Source organism: Sceloporus occidentalis, unplaced genomic scaffold, assembly GCF_023333645.1.
Source record: "Sceloporus occidentalis isolate IW3139 unplaced genomic scaffold, rSceOcc1.0.p SCAF_65, whole genome shotgun sequence".
NCBI classification, from domain to species: domain Eukaryota; kingdom Metazoa; phylum Chordata; class Lepidosauria; order Squamata; family Phrynosomatidae; genus Sceloporus; species Sceloporus occidentalis.
Window position 1 is genome coordinate 1,458,295 of NW_028317045.1, and position 18,253 is coordinate 1,476,547.

Sequence of the window (18,253 nt, forward strand, 5' to 3'; positions counted from 1 at the left end):
CAGGCAAGGAGATTTGGGCACCCTCAGACAGGCCAAAAACAACAATGCAGAGGCTGCGGGGGATTTGAGCTCTCAGTCTGGTCCTGGAGCTCCTGGGTCCCTTTTTGCAGCTCAGAGGCTCAGAGTTGGGCGAGTAGGTTCTCCCACTTGGAGTCCTCTATCAGATAGGCCTGAATTGGGAAATCACTTCTTTACTGTTTCCACCTCTCTTGCTGCTCCTATCAGGACCGGTCTGACCCAACTGCTGGCACAGATCCAACCCCAGGACACAAAATACCAGTCATTCAGCCTTTATTAGTTTGTGCTCCAGAGCTCACCATCATCCTCCTACACGCAGTCTCTTTCTGTTTTTCCTGTTGGGTTAAAATGGCACCAAAATGGACAAACGAACAAGGTTTAGTTTTAGGGGTCCCTCCATGCTTTTGGGGGATCATATGTATGTGAAAAAATAAGTTTGTATAAATCCAAATGCACACGTCTACTAGACTGTAACATACGAAATATACACATCACACAATCTAGCACAAGTCCGTAAATTAGAAAATAGGTCCAAAAACCACAACACCTCTGTTAATTATTTGATTACATGTTAATCAGAAAAATTAGAGTGACAGTTTAAGCAGTTAAATATTTTTGGCAGATGCAATCACAAATAAAACACATTTAAACTTAATTTACCTTGAGTGCATTCCATTATAATCAACTTTGTCTATAATCACTACTGTAGGTTCAGTTAAGTGTCACCTAGAAAATGTTCTCTTTCTAGTACCTCCCTATAATTTTTGGCTTTTTTTAATGAGTATAAGCTGGACACTGCTTATTACAGTAGTTCGTAGGTAATACCATGTGTAAATCATGTACGTAGAATTAAAATAAACTCATTGAGAATGCTTATGTTTGCTTAGGTAGCAAAAACAGATTTCTAATAATCCTGTAATGGCTAATGGGTAGGATGTTTCTCATCACACTTAAACTGCTTACAGAGGAAATGCCACATTTCATTCTTTTAGGATAACCAATAACTTATGCTTTTTGTTTTCAATCTGTGTGAATATTCGATTGTTGGGACAAAAAGGTTAACTGTCACTGGGCCCAGGCTATTTTAGGGGCCCACAAAAGCTGTACCTTGAGTTCAGGACCAGCCCCACCTTATTATTTAAATATCATTAATGCCTTTTAATGATAGGACTAAGGCTATTTATTCTATTTTTACCATTATTTAGTATGAAAAAAAATCCAAAAAGTGGGGAAAATTATGAAAAAAAATTTCACAGTTTCATATATAAAAACATAAATCCCCTACTCGATCCCTACATTCTTCCCATGGGCTAAGGCTCTCCTCCTCACTCATCACCTCTTTCTTTTCCCATCTACAAGATTTCACTCGAGCTGCCCCATATCTCTGGAATCTACTCCCAAGGAACCTTCAGCACTCACCCTCCCTCCCGACATTCAAGAAACATCTAAAAACCCACTTCTTCAGAGAAGCATACCATCTTAGCTGATAGAACTTCCTTGTCATCGATACAACCACCACACTACCTCTCACCCTTACTCTATGCCTTATGTTTGTCACCCCATTTCCCTCTAGATTGTAAGCTTGCGAGCAGGGCTCTCTCCAATAAATGTATTGTTTTGTCTTAGTCTGTCAATTCTTGTCTTGTCATATCCCTTGAATTTATGTATTGTATTAAGCACTGCGTAAACTGTTGGCGCTATATAAATAAAAGATAATAATAATAATAATAATAATAACTGATCCAAATGGGAAGAAAAAAACCAAAACAAATTATTTGTCCTAATTTTGGAAGTAACAAGGCTAAATGTGAGATGAGCATCATTGTTTGCATTATATGTATTTTTAATGTGATATCCTGGGAATTGGGCCTTATACGTAACTAGAAAATGCAAAGCTGCTTAACAAAAGCATATACATTTTTGGAAGCTGACAACCCAATATATATTAAGGAGGCATTTACCGTAATACTTTTTATTTAACCATTTTACTGCCAATATGTGCCAAATAGTGCAGTAAAATGAACATTTTAACACATTGCAATATTTCAGTATATTTGTCCAAGGGTATGTGCAAGTTTGGGAACAACTGTTGATTTGCATTCAGCAACAATCCCGAGGACAGGGGTATCCCATATGGTATGTTTTTGGAATGTTGCAGGGTGAAAATTGGAACATGTGCGTTTAAATTTTCAAACTTGGAATTTTGACAGACCTTGTCTCATTTCACAGTACAAATCCCATTTTTCAATTTCACCCCATAAAACTATATTTAAAAAAAAAACTAGGCCGCACAGGCAATCTGATTAGGGGTATATTGGCATTTTCAATGCAGCTGATCCTACACCAAAGCTGGTGATTTTTCACATCTACGTTGCAGTTTTGCCATTTTTAATTTCTGACTGGATATGTGAAAAAAGTAATGTGTCATATGGTCACAATAGACTGCCAAATCATTCATTGTTGGTAGTCTGCCCCGTTTTCCAGGCAGACAGCAGCAGCTGCTGCCCCAGTGTGTCATGTCTCCAAGTGAGGTCTCACCAGTGCTTTGTACAACGGCATGAGCACTTCCCTCATGGTTGATGGTATGTGATTTGTTGTCAGGACCCGGGCCAGCAGGTCAGGTAGGAGCCCAGTTGCAGGGGATACTAGGGCCTCTGTCTGTACCCCTTGATGCATCATGATGGGTAGGTAGGTACAGACAGGCACACAACAGACAGTAAAGCAGGAATGGAATCAAAGGCTAAAGGTGAACTGTAGCGAGGACAGGGGAAACCAGAGTGGCAGGGCACACTGTTTGGAAGCCCAAGGCAGGGCACACGGCTTGGAAACGGCTGGACAGGTAGGTAAATCTGGGACACGCCGGGGTCTGGTACACAAATCTGGATCATAAACATAGCCAAGGTCATACACGGGAGATCAGAACCAAGTACAAGGCGCTATAGCTGCAAATTTTATTAATTATATGCTACAGTACAATAAAAAATACTTTAAAACAGGTTAAAGGATAAAATGGAACATTTATTATGATAAAATGAATTAAAACATTTTACATAAAATTACAATAGATACATAAAACCAGTCTTTGGGAACGTTCATGCAAGTAAAATGTTAAGGCAACAAAGTCTCACGGCTTTCATTGAACCCATGCCTTTACAATCCTTTAAAAAATGTATGTGCATACCAATTAAAGCCATTTTAAGACAAATCTAAGGGTCTATATATTCTTTATTAAGCAATAAAATATTCCTCGTCTTCCAAATTGCTTCTTTTACACAATTTATCATAATCCATAAAACACGTGACTGGTCAGCTGTGGGACAGGTAAAAAGGCCATATAAAACAACCGTATAGCTTAAAAACCACAAATCCATTTTAAAAGTGGGCTTGTCTTTTCCCATATGTCCTGTGCATAAAAGCAGTTCCAAAATATATGCAACACTGTCTCATCTTGGGTACACTGATCCCTGGGGTACTTAGCAGTGGGACCAAGACCTCTCCTGTGCTGAAATTGCCTAGTTGGCAAACATTCTAGTTGGCTAGAAAGTGGTGACATACATTCTGCCAAACTCTTCTGGACTGTATGAGAGAGTATTGTGCCACTTGTTCAGTTTGTTCCTTTGATAATATAGCAGCAGTCAACTTCTTTGGATTTGATAAAATATCTGGGCTAAAATCTTGGAGGTGATAAAATTGTATTGCTTTCCTTAAAATGACATACTGCTTTGGCGGTTATATTTCCTAAAAATATCACTAGCCGCGCGGCGTAAAAAAGAAGCAAAGGTACATTCTTTGTAAAAGTTTTTAAAACACGTAGTAAAAAAACTTTATATATAAAATACGTTTCACATCAGGCATCCCCTTACCACCATTCACGTTTTGTTTGCACACTTTCTCCCTTTTAAGTTTCTCACTTCTGGAGTTCCAGGAAAACATAAAACAAACACACATAAGTTTCATTGCGTACGAGTCAGAAGGGCCAAATACCACTCCTAAATACATCATTATTGGTAAGAGTATTGCTTTGATGATTAAAATTCTCCCTTCCATTGTCAACTTTCGGGTTTGCCATAATTCTATTTTGCGGTTTAATTTTTCTAAAACAATATCCCATGATCTCTTGCCATTATTTACATAATCAAAAACCACTCCCAGAATTTTAATACGGTCACCTTGGGTGACTGCCATCCCAATCACCAATAGTAAAACAGTCACATTTGTTAAGATTCAGCTTAAAACCAGAGGCACATGTAAAATATTGTTCTAATTGCTCTTTTCAAGGACTCTGGGGTTGTGCAAAATATACTAACATCATCCATGTAGCCCAGAGCCTTTACCTGTACCCCTGCCCCCCCCCCGGGATAGGGACTCCCCGGATAAACTTATCCTTTTGTAGAAGGGCTGAAAGGGGTTCAATGGCACAGACAAAAGGGGTGAAAGCGGACATCCCTGCTTCACCCCAGATTTAAGAAAGACTTTCTGAGTGAAAAAGCCATTGATTAAATTTTTGCTAAAAGACAACTTAAATAAAACATTAATACGGCAAATAAAATCATCTGGGAATGCCACTTTCTTTAAAACCATAAAGAGATATTCTTGGGATACACGACCAAAAGCTTTTCAAAATCAAGAGATAAAATGGGCAGTTTGTTCACGGTCTTTCTGATACCAGATCAGATCACTATTACATTGAGGTGTTCCCAAATAGCATGTCATGGGATACCACAGACCTGATCTGGGTGAATAACCTTATCTATGAGGTTCTGTTAGCAAAATCTTGGCCATAATTTTATAGTTTACATTCAGTAGGGTGATAGGCCTCCAGTTCTCTAATTTTGATCTATCACCCTTCTTAAAAATTAGAGTAATGATGCCTCTTCTCCAGGAAGAGGCTAACTCCTGGGCATTAAAAGCTTCTATAAAAATATTAAAAAGATCATCCTTTAAAAGTTCCCCAAAAAATTGATAGGGATTCCATCTGCTCCTGGGGATTTACCAGCAGAAAAATCTTTTAATCATGCAATTTGGTTAACCTCTTAAACCCACTTGATCATCAGATTCTCATTAAAAATAATTTCTTTACCTTTTAATCAGTATTGCTTATGCCAGCCTCTTTCAACTTTGCAAACGCACATTAAGATCTTTAAAAACTTGTTTGCTCTCTTTTTTCTTCCTTTTGCCAGCAACAATAAAAAAAGTTCTTAATCTTGGACTTGATTCCACCAGTCCAAAAAATTCTCACTTGGGTCTTTCTGGTGCCGCCATCGCCCATATGAATCCTTAAAATTATTTCGGATTTGTTCGTCCTCTAGTAACAACAAATTGAGTTTCCACGGACCATTTCTAGTTTTAGATTCGTTAGGAATTAAAGCTAGTTTTTAAAGGCTTATGGTCTGAGAATACATTATCTTCTAAAAACATGTCCTAGAGATTAAAACGGACAACATAAAATCTATGCGGGAGCTGACCTGGCCATTAGACCATGTATATCCAGGGTCAGAGGGTTTTAAATGCCTCCACGCATCTTTCAATTTAAAATCAATGATACAATTTCTAAGCTGGCCAGAAGTTCTATCTACCTTCTGATTCTCATCTACTCCACTATTTTCGCTTGGTAGTATACAATTAAAATCACCTCCAACTATTAGAGGGGAAGAACCTGTGGCAAAGAAAAAGATACACTCTAAAATTTCTATTTCAATCTTAACTGGTGAAGCATATACATTCATAAGACTCACATTAAAACCTTTAAAAACAACATCAATTAAAACTGTCCAGCAGCCATATCTGCCCAGGACCGCCAGGGCTTACTGGGACAGTCCTTATATACATGGTTTGCTTTGCCACATCCGTTGCATAACATGGACTTATCACAGCTAGTGGTGAGGTGGCCCCATTCTCCACAGTTCCTGCATAGGGGCCTAGGGTCGCCTGAGTGTGCCCATAGCCCCTGCACCTCCTGCACAGGAATGGCATCCTTGGGTAGAAACAGTATCCTCTGTTGCTACCAAATGGAGAAACTCTGGGGGGGGATGCACTATTCCAGCGACCCCTTCCTTGTGCTCTTTTAACTGCACAAGGAACCTCCTCTTAACGTTCCAAATCCCCGTCTCATTCTGTACCTTCTGTGGGCTAGATACTTTATTACAATAGTGATATAACCAGGCTATAATAGGTTCACCAGACACGTACGGGTTATACATGTGAACAGTAAGAGGGAAGCAGAGTCCATACAGCAACGTGAAGCAGAGTCCATCCAATCGAGGGTCATCTTTCTTTCCTCTGAGGCTCTTGTAGATGTTATGACGTGCACCGATGTTCAGTAGTGTTACTACATATGTACCTTTTACTTTGTATTGCAGGCAGTAGATGTCTTTAAGATAAATTTTAATTAGCACCTCCTCTAAGACATACTTTGTTCCTTTTTCTTCCTTCTCTCTCTCAGGAACTTTAATCTTAATCGCAAAGTTCATGGTTGCAGCCATTTTCCTTTCACCAGAGCTATACAATTACTCAGGCTTAAGGTAGGCAGCCTTAACACAATCAGGGCCCAAACACACCGCAATGCGAAAGATCTGTAGCTGCAAGCAGATTAAACAGGGACACAAGCCAAACAATGCAAAGGCCCAGACTGAAGGGCAGAGCAGATATAAAAGGGAGGGTTGCACATAAAGGGAGTCTCCATAAATGAGAGGGGACTTAATGGACCACCATGCCTGAAGGTAAGAGAGAATCCTCCACAGCAGGGTCAGGGCACCTCCTTATGTGGGGTAGAAGATGAACATCATTGTCACCTTGTGTGGCACCATGTACCTAAGATAAATAATTGACATCACACCACCTAAAATTTCCTCGATCTACCCATCAAACTTAGAAAACACTAATTACGTAAATTTTTTTTACATTTAAGTATTTTTTCACTCCCTCAAAGTAATCCCTTAACAAATCGATTCAAAGTAAAAAGAAATATAAAATGTAAATAAATGGGATTTAAAAAAAACCTTTTAGGGTATTGAAAATGTTAAGAGGTGAGTAAAGGGTTAGGGAAAGGGAAATACAATGCTTTTATGTGGTTAATAATAGTTTTACTAGACAGTATTCCAAAAGGAACACAATGTATCACGGTGCTGCCCTCTTTCTCCTGCAAATAACAATGATGGAGGATATAGGCAGCATCGCTGATCTCAAAAGCTATGCGATGGCTGACTCAACGATCGCATGAATCAACTGCGCACTGATTGGCTCTAACAGCACTGCCTTGTATGGGAGGCAGTTTCAACCATCTGGTTGCAGCATTTTTTCAGGACTGTACGTGCTGTAAAAAAGTATTTGCCCCTTCCAGATTTCTTCTATTTTTGATTATTTGTCACATTTAAATGTTTCAGCTGATCCAATTAATTTTAATATAACTCAAAGACAATGCTGGTAAACCCAAAATGCAGCATTTAAATGATCATTTCCTTTATTGAAGGTAAAGAGTTAATCAAAACCTATATCACCCATGGTAAAAAGTAATTGCCCCCCTAAACCTAACTGGCTGTGCCAATGAGTCTTTTATATTGCTGTGGAGCAATTATGATCCACTTTTCTTAGCCAATAAAGGTATCATTCAAACTCCACTTGTCTCCTAACAGAATTGTGTGAGATCAAACTCTCAACCGGGCAATTACAGGCCAGTAAGCTTTTCATTGGTAGTGGGGAAATTATTTGAAAGGTTGCTAAAGGTATACATCCAGAATCCAATTAGTAGAGATCAACATGGTTTTGTGAAAGAGAGGACTTGTCAAACCAACTTATTAGCATTCTATGAAGAAGTAAGTAAAAATATAGACCTGGGTATGGCCGTAGATGTGATTTATCTGGACTTTGCTAAGGCATTTGACACGGTTCCACATAAAAGGTAACTCTGCAAATTAACAGAAATAAGCTTAGAGGCAAATATCTGTATTTGGAGCGAAAATTAGCTAAAAGATAGAATGTAGAGAGTTGTTGTGAATGGATGTACAGAGGTATTAAGTGGAGTCTCTCAGGAGTTTGTCATGGGTACACTTCTTTTTCATTTGTTTATACATGATCTCCCAAGCTGCATTAAGAGCCATGTCACAGTTTTTGCTGATGACGCAAGATTAGTAATTCAGACTAATCTTGATCTTTCTTTTCTGCAGGAGGATTTAGACAGAGTTGGGGACTGGGCTTGCAAGTGGCAGATGAGGTTCAACATAGATACAGTGGGGCAAAAAAGTATTTAGTCAGCCACCAATTGTGCAAGTTCTCCCATCTTACAAAGATGAGAGAGGCCTGTAATTTTCACCATAGGTACACTTCAACTATGAGAGACAGAATGAGACGACAAAGTCCATAAATCACATTGTCTGATTTTTAAAGAATTTATTTGCAAATTATGGTGGAAAATAAGTATTTGGTCAATAACAAAAGTTCATATCAATACTTTGTTATGTACCCTTTGTTGGCAATGACAGGGGTCAAACGTTTTCTGTAAGTCTTCACAAGGTTTTCACACACTGTTGCTGGTATTTTGGACCATTCCTCCATGCAGATCTCCTCTAGAGCAGTGATGTTTTGGGGCTGTCGCTGGGCTACACGGACTTTCAACTCCCTCCAAAGGTTTTCTATGGGGTTGAGATCTGGAGACTGGCTAGGCCACTCCAGGACCTTGAAATGCTTCTTACGAAGCCACTCCTTTGTTGCCCGGGCGGTGTATTTGGGATCATTGTCATGCTGAAAGACCCAGCCACGTTTCATCTTCAATGCCCTTGCTGATGGAAGGAGGTTTTCACTCAAAATCTCACGATACATGGCCCCATTCATTCTTTCCTTTACACGGATCAGTTGTCCTGGTCCCTTTGCAGAAAAACAGCCCCAAAGCATGATGTTTCCACCCCCATGCTTCACCGTAGGTATGGTGTTCTTTGGATGCAACTCAGCATTCTTTCTCCTCCAAACACGACGAGTTGAGTTTCTACCAAAAAGTTCTACTGGTTCTACTGACCATATGACATTCGCTCAATCCTCTTCTGGATCATCCAAATGCTCTCTAGCAAACTTCAGACGGGCCCGGACATGTACTGGCTTAAGCAGGGGGACAAGTCTGGCACTGCAGGATTTGAGTCCCTGGCGGGGTAGTGTGTTACAGATGGTAGCCTTTGTTACTTTGGTCCCAGCTCTCTGCAGGTCATTCACTAGGTCCCCCCGTGTGATTCTGGGATTTTTGCTCAATGTTCTTGTGATCATTTTGACACCACGGGGTGAGATCTTGCGTGGAGCCCCAGATCGAGGGAGATTATCAGCGGTCCTGTATGTCTTCCATTTTCGAATAATTGCTCCCACGGTTGATTTCTTCACACCAAGCTGCTTGCCTATTGCAGATTCAGTCTTCCCAGCCTGGTGCAGGTCTACAATTTTGTTTCTGGTGTCCTTCAACAGCTCTTTGGTCTTGGCCATAGTGGGGTTTGGAGTGTGACTGTTTGAGGTTGTGGACAGGTGTCTTTTATACTGATAAGTTCAAACAAGTGCCATCAATACAGGTAACGAGTGGAGGACAGAGGAGACTCTTAAAGAAGATGTTACAGGTCTGTGAGAGCCAGATATCTTGCTTGTTTGTAGGTGACCAAATACTTATTTTACCGAGGAATTTACCAATGAATTCGTTAGAAATCCTACAATGTGATTTCCTGTATTCTTTCCCCCCATTCTGTCTCCCAAGTGTACCTATGGTGAAAATTACAGGCCTCTCTCATCTTTGTAAGTGGGAGAACTTGCACAATTGGTGGCTGACTAAATACTTTTTTGCCCCACTCTATATAGTCCCTTCCTACCCATGATTTCAGTATTGTTTCATTGGTCACAACACACCTTCCAGTTAGAGTTGCCAAATAAGATCTTTATTGGCCATGCACTAGGACAAACTACAAGTAAATGGCAATTAACCAAAGATCAATCAAAAGTAATCAGATAATGTCATCATTATGTATGCTTTACTATTCACAAGATGTATTTTTTTTTCCCATATTTATGGCCATTAGTTTTGGAAATGTTATACCTGATGTAAGTTAGAATTTATTGATCCAGTGTAATTTTATCTAATTTTCATGCTCGAACTGGTTAAAAGGTCCGAATGGGATGTGAAAGATCTTTTTTCAATCTTGTTTTATGATTTTCCCAAACAGACTGAACTGTCTGCCCCTGGAGGGCACTGGCAGGGCAGTGGACACTACAAATGGTGATGCTGGACACCGGATACTTCACCAACCCCTGCATCAAACTCATTGAAAGGGAATTCTGCATCAGACTGACAATGTTAAGCCCAGTATTACAGCAAACCAAATACACGTTTACCCCTGCCCCTTAAAGAGCTCTGTCTCTGAGCTGATCAGGACTAAGAGTAGTGCCTGAAAAATATCAAATTATCTTCCTCGTTGAAACAGGATTGATTGCTTATTATATAATGTGTTGCTTTGGCATACCAAAGTGATAAATGGTCATGTAAAAAATGCCTTTCTTTATTAGGTTATAACAAATTTGATCTTTTGTAATTGGTGAATATTAGTTTCAACTTTCTTAAACTGTTGTCCTAGGTGAACTCTAAAATCCCATACTCCTAGAAATTTATAATACAAGCATGGAGATGCAACATACTCATATAATGTATTTTGTCTTCTTGTTGAGTATCAGGTTGTGGCATACAGACATTGACAACAAAAATCTAAAAATGTTGGTTTATTAATGTATATATAAAATACGTGGAAGCTGCATCCATCATAAAGAGCATCATCCCATTCCTCAATAACAAAATAGTCACAGAGCATACATAGTTGTGGTTTATTGTGTAGGGATTACTGCCCCTTTACAGGGATAAGTAGTACCGTATTTGCTCGATTATAAGACGACCCCCCAAATCTGAATATTAATTTTGGAAAAAAAGAAAAAGCCTGAATATAAGACGACCCTATAGGAAAAAAGTTTTACCAGTAAATGTTAATTCATGTAAACTATTTTTTTTAATAAAAGCTATGATTGAGAAAAATATTTTGGTTTTGCACATCTGCCCCAGAAATGTCTTATACCCCCTATATGCCACTGTGCCCAGGGGCGGGCTGGGCCGAGGGGCAATTGCCGGTGGGCCGGCCGGCAGACGGATATTCAACGCAGCCGCTTAGTTTGCGGCTGGATTGAATGCGCCCGTCGTGCCGGTAGCATACCTGGCGGGGGCGGCCCGCCCCGGCTGCCGCTCATCTGAGGGGTGCCGGCACGGCAACTGTGGCTGTGCGCCGGGACTTTAAGCCACGCCCACCATCTTCCGCATCGGAAGGACAGGACACAGAAGAAAGGAAGAACTAAGAGGAGGAGGAAAAGTGACAGTGACAGAAGAAAGGTAGGACAAGATTCAGGGAGAGTGGATAGTGTGTGAGAGTGATGGGTGTTATGCTGAATGTTTGTGAATGAGGGTTTCATATAGCATGGATGTGTAAGTGTTGGGTGATAGCATGGCATAGGGAGGCTGTAATCGCATTCCTTTCATGCCCAGATTCCAGCATATACTGGCTGCCTAGGCATGATAGGAGTGTGATTGCTGTTATCAATTTTTTTTTTGGTCCAACTTTGGTGTGTTAACAACACTTTTATTGGACAGAATAATTATATATATATATATATATATTGCAAACAGCAATCACACTCCTATCATGCTAAGTCAGCCAGCACATGCTAGAACCTGGGCATGATAGGATTGTGATTGCTGTTAATTTTGGTGAGTTGCTTTTAATAAAGTATTTTAAAGTTTTTGGGTTTGTTTTTTTGGGTTTTGGTGAATGCTGAATTTTCAGTTTAGGTCCAGAATTTTCATTTCGGTGCATCCCTACTATATACTAAGCCAGTCACTGACGTGGTAGGCCTACACCACATCAATGTTTGGATGAGTATATAGTGATAGGGGTTATAGTGCAGTATTGTCAGTATCTGGCTCAATGTATAGTGATAGGCACGCATTGACGTCAATGTGTGCCTCAGTATATCATAGTTATGCTGTACCCCTGTCAATGTTTGCCTAACCATAGAAACTATGCAGTTTTAAAGTGTGTGTGGGGGGGTGCCACATACAGTATATGCCACAGGTGCCAAATACTCTCGGTACGCCCCTGCGTCATGCGGCACTCAGACCCAATGGCTGTGCCTCAGCTCTTTGTCCCACATCTTAAAAGGGGTGGGATAAAGAGCTGAGGCACAGCCATTGGGCGGTGCGGTGTGTGCACGCCGGCCGCTTTGATTTCATTAAGCGCCGGTGGAGTGACTGCCGCACGACAGCCGCCTTCAATGTCGCTCGCAGCCGCTTTGGTGGGGCAATGGGCCATTTGACTAGACTTGCCCCCCAGGCCTTGGGCTGCCAGCCCTCCCCTGACTGTGCCCCATGATATGCCTTTTAACCCTATATGCCACTGTGCCCCATGATATGCCTTTTGACCCCCTATGTGCCACTCTGCCTCCAGAAATGCCTTATACCCCTATATGCCACTCTGGCATTAAGGGGGTTAAAAGGCATATTATGGGGCAGAGTGGCATATAGGGAGGTTTAAGGCATTTCAAGAGGCAGAGTGGCGTATAGAGCGTTAAAAAGGCATTTCAAGAGGCAGAGTGGCATTAAGGGGGTTAAAAGGCATTTCATAGAACACTCTGCCTTATGCCCCCCATTTAACACTCCCCCCCCAACTTACCGGTTCTTCTGACTCCCCTGTCGTGCAGCCGGGGCAGTGTGTAGACAAACTTACGCTGCAGCCGGAAGGAGGTGTGGCTAGCAGCGGGGGTTGTCTGCATCCATCGCGCAGACCTACCCCGACTGTCAGTGAGAATTCCCCGCATCGGTGCCAGTGCCGCGCCGGTGCGGGGAACTCTGATCTCTGACAGCCGGGGAAGCCCTTACAAAAAAATTACTGCAGTTTTTCTGAAGTAATACTGCAGTTTTTTGGACATGAAAAAACTGCAATACTGCACTTTTACTGCAGTATTATTTCACATTTACTGCAGTTTTACTGCATTTGTACTTCACTGTACTGCAGTTTTACTGAAGTAATTTTTGCACGGAAGTACAAATGCAATAAAGCTGCAGTACATTGAAGTACAACTGTAGGTTTGCAATATAAAAAAAAGTGCAGTAAATGTGCAGTAATACTGCAGTAAAAGTGCAGTATTGCAGTTTTTTCATGTCCAAAAAAACTGCAGTATTACTTCAGAAAAACTGCAGTAATTTTTTGTAAGGGAGGTCTGCGCGATGGATGCAGACAACCCCCGCTGCTAGCCGCACCTCCTCCCGGCTGCAGCGTAAGTTGTCTACGCGAATCGCGTAGACATCTACACACTGCCCCGGCTGCACACCGGGGACTCAGAAGCACCGGTAAGTGGGGCGGGGGGGGGAGACAGGAGGATCCAGGTCCCCTGCAGCTGTGGAGGATCTGTATCTTAGTCGTCTCATAGTCAGACCTATTTGAGATCTGATTATAAGACGACCCCGATTATAAGACGAGGGAGGGGTATTTTTCAGAGCATTTGCTCTGAAAAAAACCTCGTCTTATAATCGAGCAAATACGGTATAATGCCACTCAGGCTAGTCCTCAGGTCTGTTTCCTTTTTTTAACACTGGAAATGTTGCAATGTATGCTGAAAAGTCCATATTGTTGATTTCCTCTATTGCATAACTCCCAATTGTCTCGTTTCTGGGACACTGTCCATCTGTCCTGCCTAGCCGTCCCACTGCCCTGCTTTTGGGCCAGTTCGAGATATCAGAAAGTTTTCCTGTGTCTAGACCACTAAATTGTAGAAATGGGTGAGCCCTGTGTTTTTGCAGCAGGGATCAAAATCTCAGCTCACACACTGCCACATCATGACCTGGTTAAGCGAAGCTCCATGATATGACATCATATTATGGCCCTCTGCTTCCCTTTGAAAATAATAATGGCTAATAGTGTAATGCAAAGTATAAAGTTCTTATACATTGAAACGTATTTTTAAAACACGTGGCCACTCCTTATGTCATTACCTGGACCTCCTAGAGGTGTCCTAAGGACACATCCTTAAATATGTATGTTGATGCTAGTTTAGCATTAACACATACTTAGTAGTACTTACTATTGAAATCGTTCAACATTTGTGTTGTTAATCATGTTTAGTGAACTCCAGATGCTTCCTATCCATCAATGTGTTTAACGATCCTGTAAGATAAATTCAGATGTCTTGTTTACGAACTTATTGTCAATATTTACATCAATAAGCTTTTGTACTTGCACATGTAATCATGGTATTTAAAGATGTTAAAAGATTCTCTTTAGTGGCAGATTCATATAAGAACTCAAAGGAAAAAAATCCAATCCTTGCTTTATCATTCCAAAATGTTGCTACTTTATACATATATTTAAGATTCAGAACAAATACTTTTATAAGGTTTACTAAGTAGGTTCATTAAGTACTTTCAGCAGCAAAATAAGTATTTTCAAAGTACATTTAATAACATTCAGTTCCTGAAGTGCAACTGCAAATGTTTGCTCCCTCTAGGGGTTCCATCCTTTTACGTATCATATTTAAATATTTACAAATCCACTTTGGTCTAAAATGCGTTTATAGACATGCCTGTAACTCATGCAATGAACTTAGTTTTAAAAAATTCAATTGCATTACTGTAGTACAGGTTTATGCACCGTTGAACCGCCGATATATGTAAGTGAGGGATCCTGTGTAACCATGAGAAATGAATCAGTGACGTATGCTGCATCTTTGCGTGCACGTCTGTCTTATATTTTTTTTGCTTGCAATAGAGAGCTTTTGTCCTACCATAATTTTACGGAGATTTGTGAGTGCTTCAATTCCTAATTCACAGAGATTAGTGTTGCTTTGGAAGATCCGATATTTATAGATCCGATATTTATATTGCGCTATGTTGTGTTTTGCTGCTCCCTTTGGAAATCTTCAGGGCTTTCCCTGGAGCTCCTTACTTACAGTCAGTGGCGACTCTAGAAACAATATATACAAGATACCACAGTCAAACTGGGGGGGCATTAATAATTTCCAAAAGTAATGTGCTATGGAATTATACTTTTGTTATTGGGCTAAAATAATACTTGATCATTCAACATGGGAGGCCTGAAGCCACAATTGAGTGCGACTAATCCTTGAAATAAATATTATAACACAATAAATAACTTTTCCACTAAATGATTTCAGGTCCTTGAATGTTTTGTCCCCTGAAGTCACTACAACTTCAGGAGGGCATTTTATCTCTGGATAAATATAAATTAAATGATTCCTACTGTAAGTTAAGTGCCAGGAAACAGATGACCAAACACACACACCAACACCGGCTCTGTCACACCGACACCCAGACACACACCAGGACAGGCTCTGCCACACCGACAACCAAACACACACACACACCAGGACAGGCTCTGCCACACCAACACCCAGACACACACCAGGACAGGCTCTGCCACACAGACACACACACACCAGGAAGGGCTCTATCACACCGACACCCAGACACACACACCAGGACAGGCTCTGTGACACAGACACACAAACCAGGACAGGCTCTGTCACACCGACACCCAGACACACACACCAGGACAGGCTCTGTCACATCGACACCCAGACACACCAGGACAGGCTCTGTCAAACCGACACCCAGACACACACACCAGGACAGGCTCTGCCACACCCACATCCAAACACACACACCAGGACAGGCTCTGACACACTGACAACCGAACACACACACCAGGACAGGCTCTGCCACACCAACACCTATACACACACACCCGAGGACAAGCTCTGCTACACTGATAACCAAAAACCCACAAACAGCAGGACACAATCTACGCCACAGACGTCTACATCAGGATGGATTTTTCACACTGCATTGTCGTTTATACCCCCCTTAGTGTTTTTGCCCCTTGTGTATTGATGCCCCTGCTGCCCATATATATTAACATTAGCCCCAGTTGCCGATAGCAGGTATAGATCAACACATTAACACACAAACCAAGCTTTGCATGTATAGATCAACTGAAATACACTTGTGATCTCAAATAAACAGAATCAGACATACAAATCCTGTATTTGCAGGTATACAATAGTATATGAAACGTAGCATTGCAATTATAGATCAAATAAATACATGGAAACAGCATTGCAGGTATTAATCAACTGAATAAGACATATTAACCCTGTATTTGCAGGTATACATAAATAATGTATGGAAACATAGCATAGCAGATATGGATCTATAGAATAACACACAAACCCAGCTTTGCAGGTATAGATCAATTGGAATTCACAAAAAAACACGTCATTAAAAGGTATATTTAAAACCCCCTAAATTACACGCATAGATCACAGGTTGCACACCCCAAAGCCAGCCCTGGCGTCCACACTGCCCACACAGGAATCACACTCCTATCATACCCAGGCAACCAGTAAATGCTGGTACCTAGGCATGATGGGACTGTGCTTGCTGTTAGCAATCACACTCCTATCATGCCAAGTCAGCCAGTACATGCTGGTACAGGGTGGCTGTAAGTGATGTGCAGACCCCATACTGCTGGCAGCATCAATACACAAGGGGGGCAGATAGCTAGGTTTCAGCATGTACTGGCTGACTTGGCATGATAGGAGTGTGATTGCTAACAGCAATCAAAGTCCCATCATGCCTAGGTTCCAGCACTTACACATCCAACCAGTAAATGCTGGAACCTAGGCATGATGGGACTGTGATTGCTGTTAGCAATCACACTCCTATCATGCCAAGTCAGCCAGTACATGCTCGAGGTGCGGCCCACGTAAGATCGGTTGCCCTGGCTGCTGATCTTACGCATGTTGGACGCCCCTGCCTTATTACTTTCTAACCCCCTCTCCTTCCCTTATCACTTTGTAACCCCTCTCCCTACTCACTATCTACCCTCCCCCTTTGTAGTTCTTTCACCTTTAGGTCCAGCGACAGGAGCACGAGGCTTCTGTCTTCGTTCTCTGCTGCGGTGGCCGCTGCTTCACTGCTGAGCGCCGAAATATGACGTCATATTTCGGCGCTCAGGATGAAATGCCGGCACCGCGACGGAGGTAGAGGCCTCATGGAGGAGAATGGGGGGCGCCGAGCCGTGGCTAGGCGCCCCTCTCTCTCCTCCGCATTAAAAAAATAAAAAAACTTTGCCCCCCTGTAGCGACGCCACTGCTTACAGTGCTTTGAGTTATGGCAAACCGAAGAGACAGAAAAGAGGCTGAAATGTTTAGAGTTGTTGGTTCCCTTGCCCCAGGCTTGATTCTTGATTGCCCTTGAGCGTGAAATTAGTCTATTATGCTGTTGATGACACATGAGATAAACTTTAAGACTCTCCTGAACCTGGACTTATAAGAAAAACTATTGAAATAGCTGTTCTCAGCTGAGCTAGTCCTGTAATCTGTTTACACAGCATAAACTTTACTGAAAAAATCTTTGCTATTCAGTTTTATGATTTACTTATATATTTTAGGCATCTCCAGGTGACAACTCCACTCGGACACCTATTGAAACAGATCTCTACATACAAGCTGTCGTCTATGATCACATCACCCGCCGTAAAACCTAGAAGATCACCTAGAAATCAAGAACAAATATGTCATATTGCGTTTAATAAACATGTTTTTAATACCGTCAGTTTTTTGTCTTGTAATTAATAATATATTTATATATATATACAGTATATAAATGGTAACAAAAATATGTAATATAACAAATTTTGGGGTTTTATGGAAATTCATGCAACTGAATTAACTCTGTCCTCATAACCATTATATCTCTGTATATTCTTTGATAGCACTGTGTCTTTGGGTAGTGAACTCCACATCTTTATTGTCCTTACTGTAATGAACCATTTTTTGCTGCTTTAAGTGAAAAAACTTTCCTTACTGGATGATTTGCTCTTTGTACAGTCCTATTAACAAACAAGTCACCAGAGAGGCTGGTATTAACCCTGTATGTATTTGTAAACAAATTCAATGTTTCTAGCCATTCAAAGCCTTTACTGTTATTAGCTTTGTAGCCTGCTCCTGCACTTTGTCAAGCTCCATAATGCCCTTTTTAAGAATAGGTGTATGGATTTGCACTGGATGTTCAAGGTGGGTCTTACCAACAAGTTATACAGAGGAAAAATTATATTTTATGCATGTGAGTCAATACTCTATGACAATGCCTTACAGCTCCTTGCTG

General features: G+C 41.1%; 1 protein-coding gene across 1 annotated transcript in view; it reads left to right on the plus strand.

Annotated features, from left to right (window-relative positions):
- Nucleotides 1-17,633, plus strand: part of LOC149286947 (cilia- and flagella-associated protein 299) — a 298,663-nt gene extending 281,030 nt beyond the window's left edge. The window contains exon 6 of the mRNA XM_089493596.1: nucleotides 17,538-17,633. Coding sequence (XP_089349722.1) covers nucleotides 17,538-17,633 — 96 coding nt within the window. The remainder of the gene's footprint in view (nucleotides 1-17,537) is intronic.
- The last annotated feature ends 620 nt before the right edge of the window (nucleotides 17,634-18,253 follow it).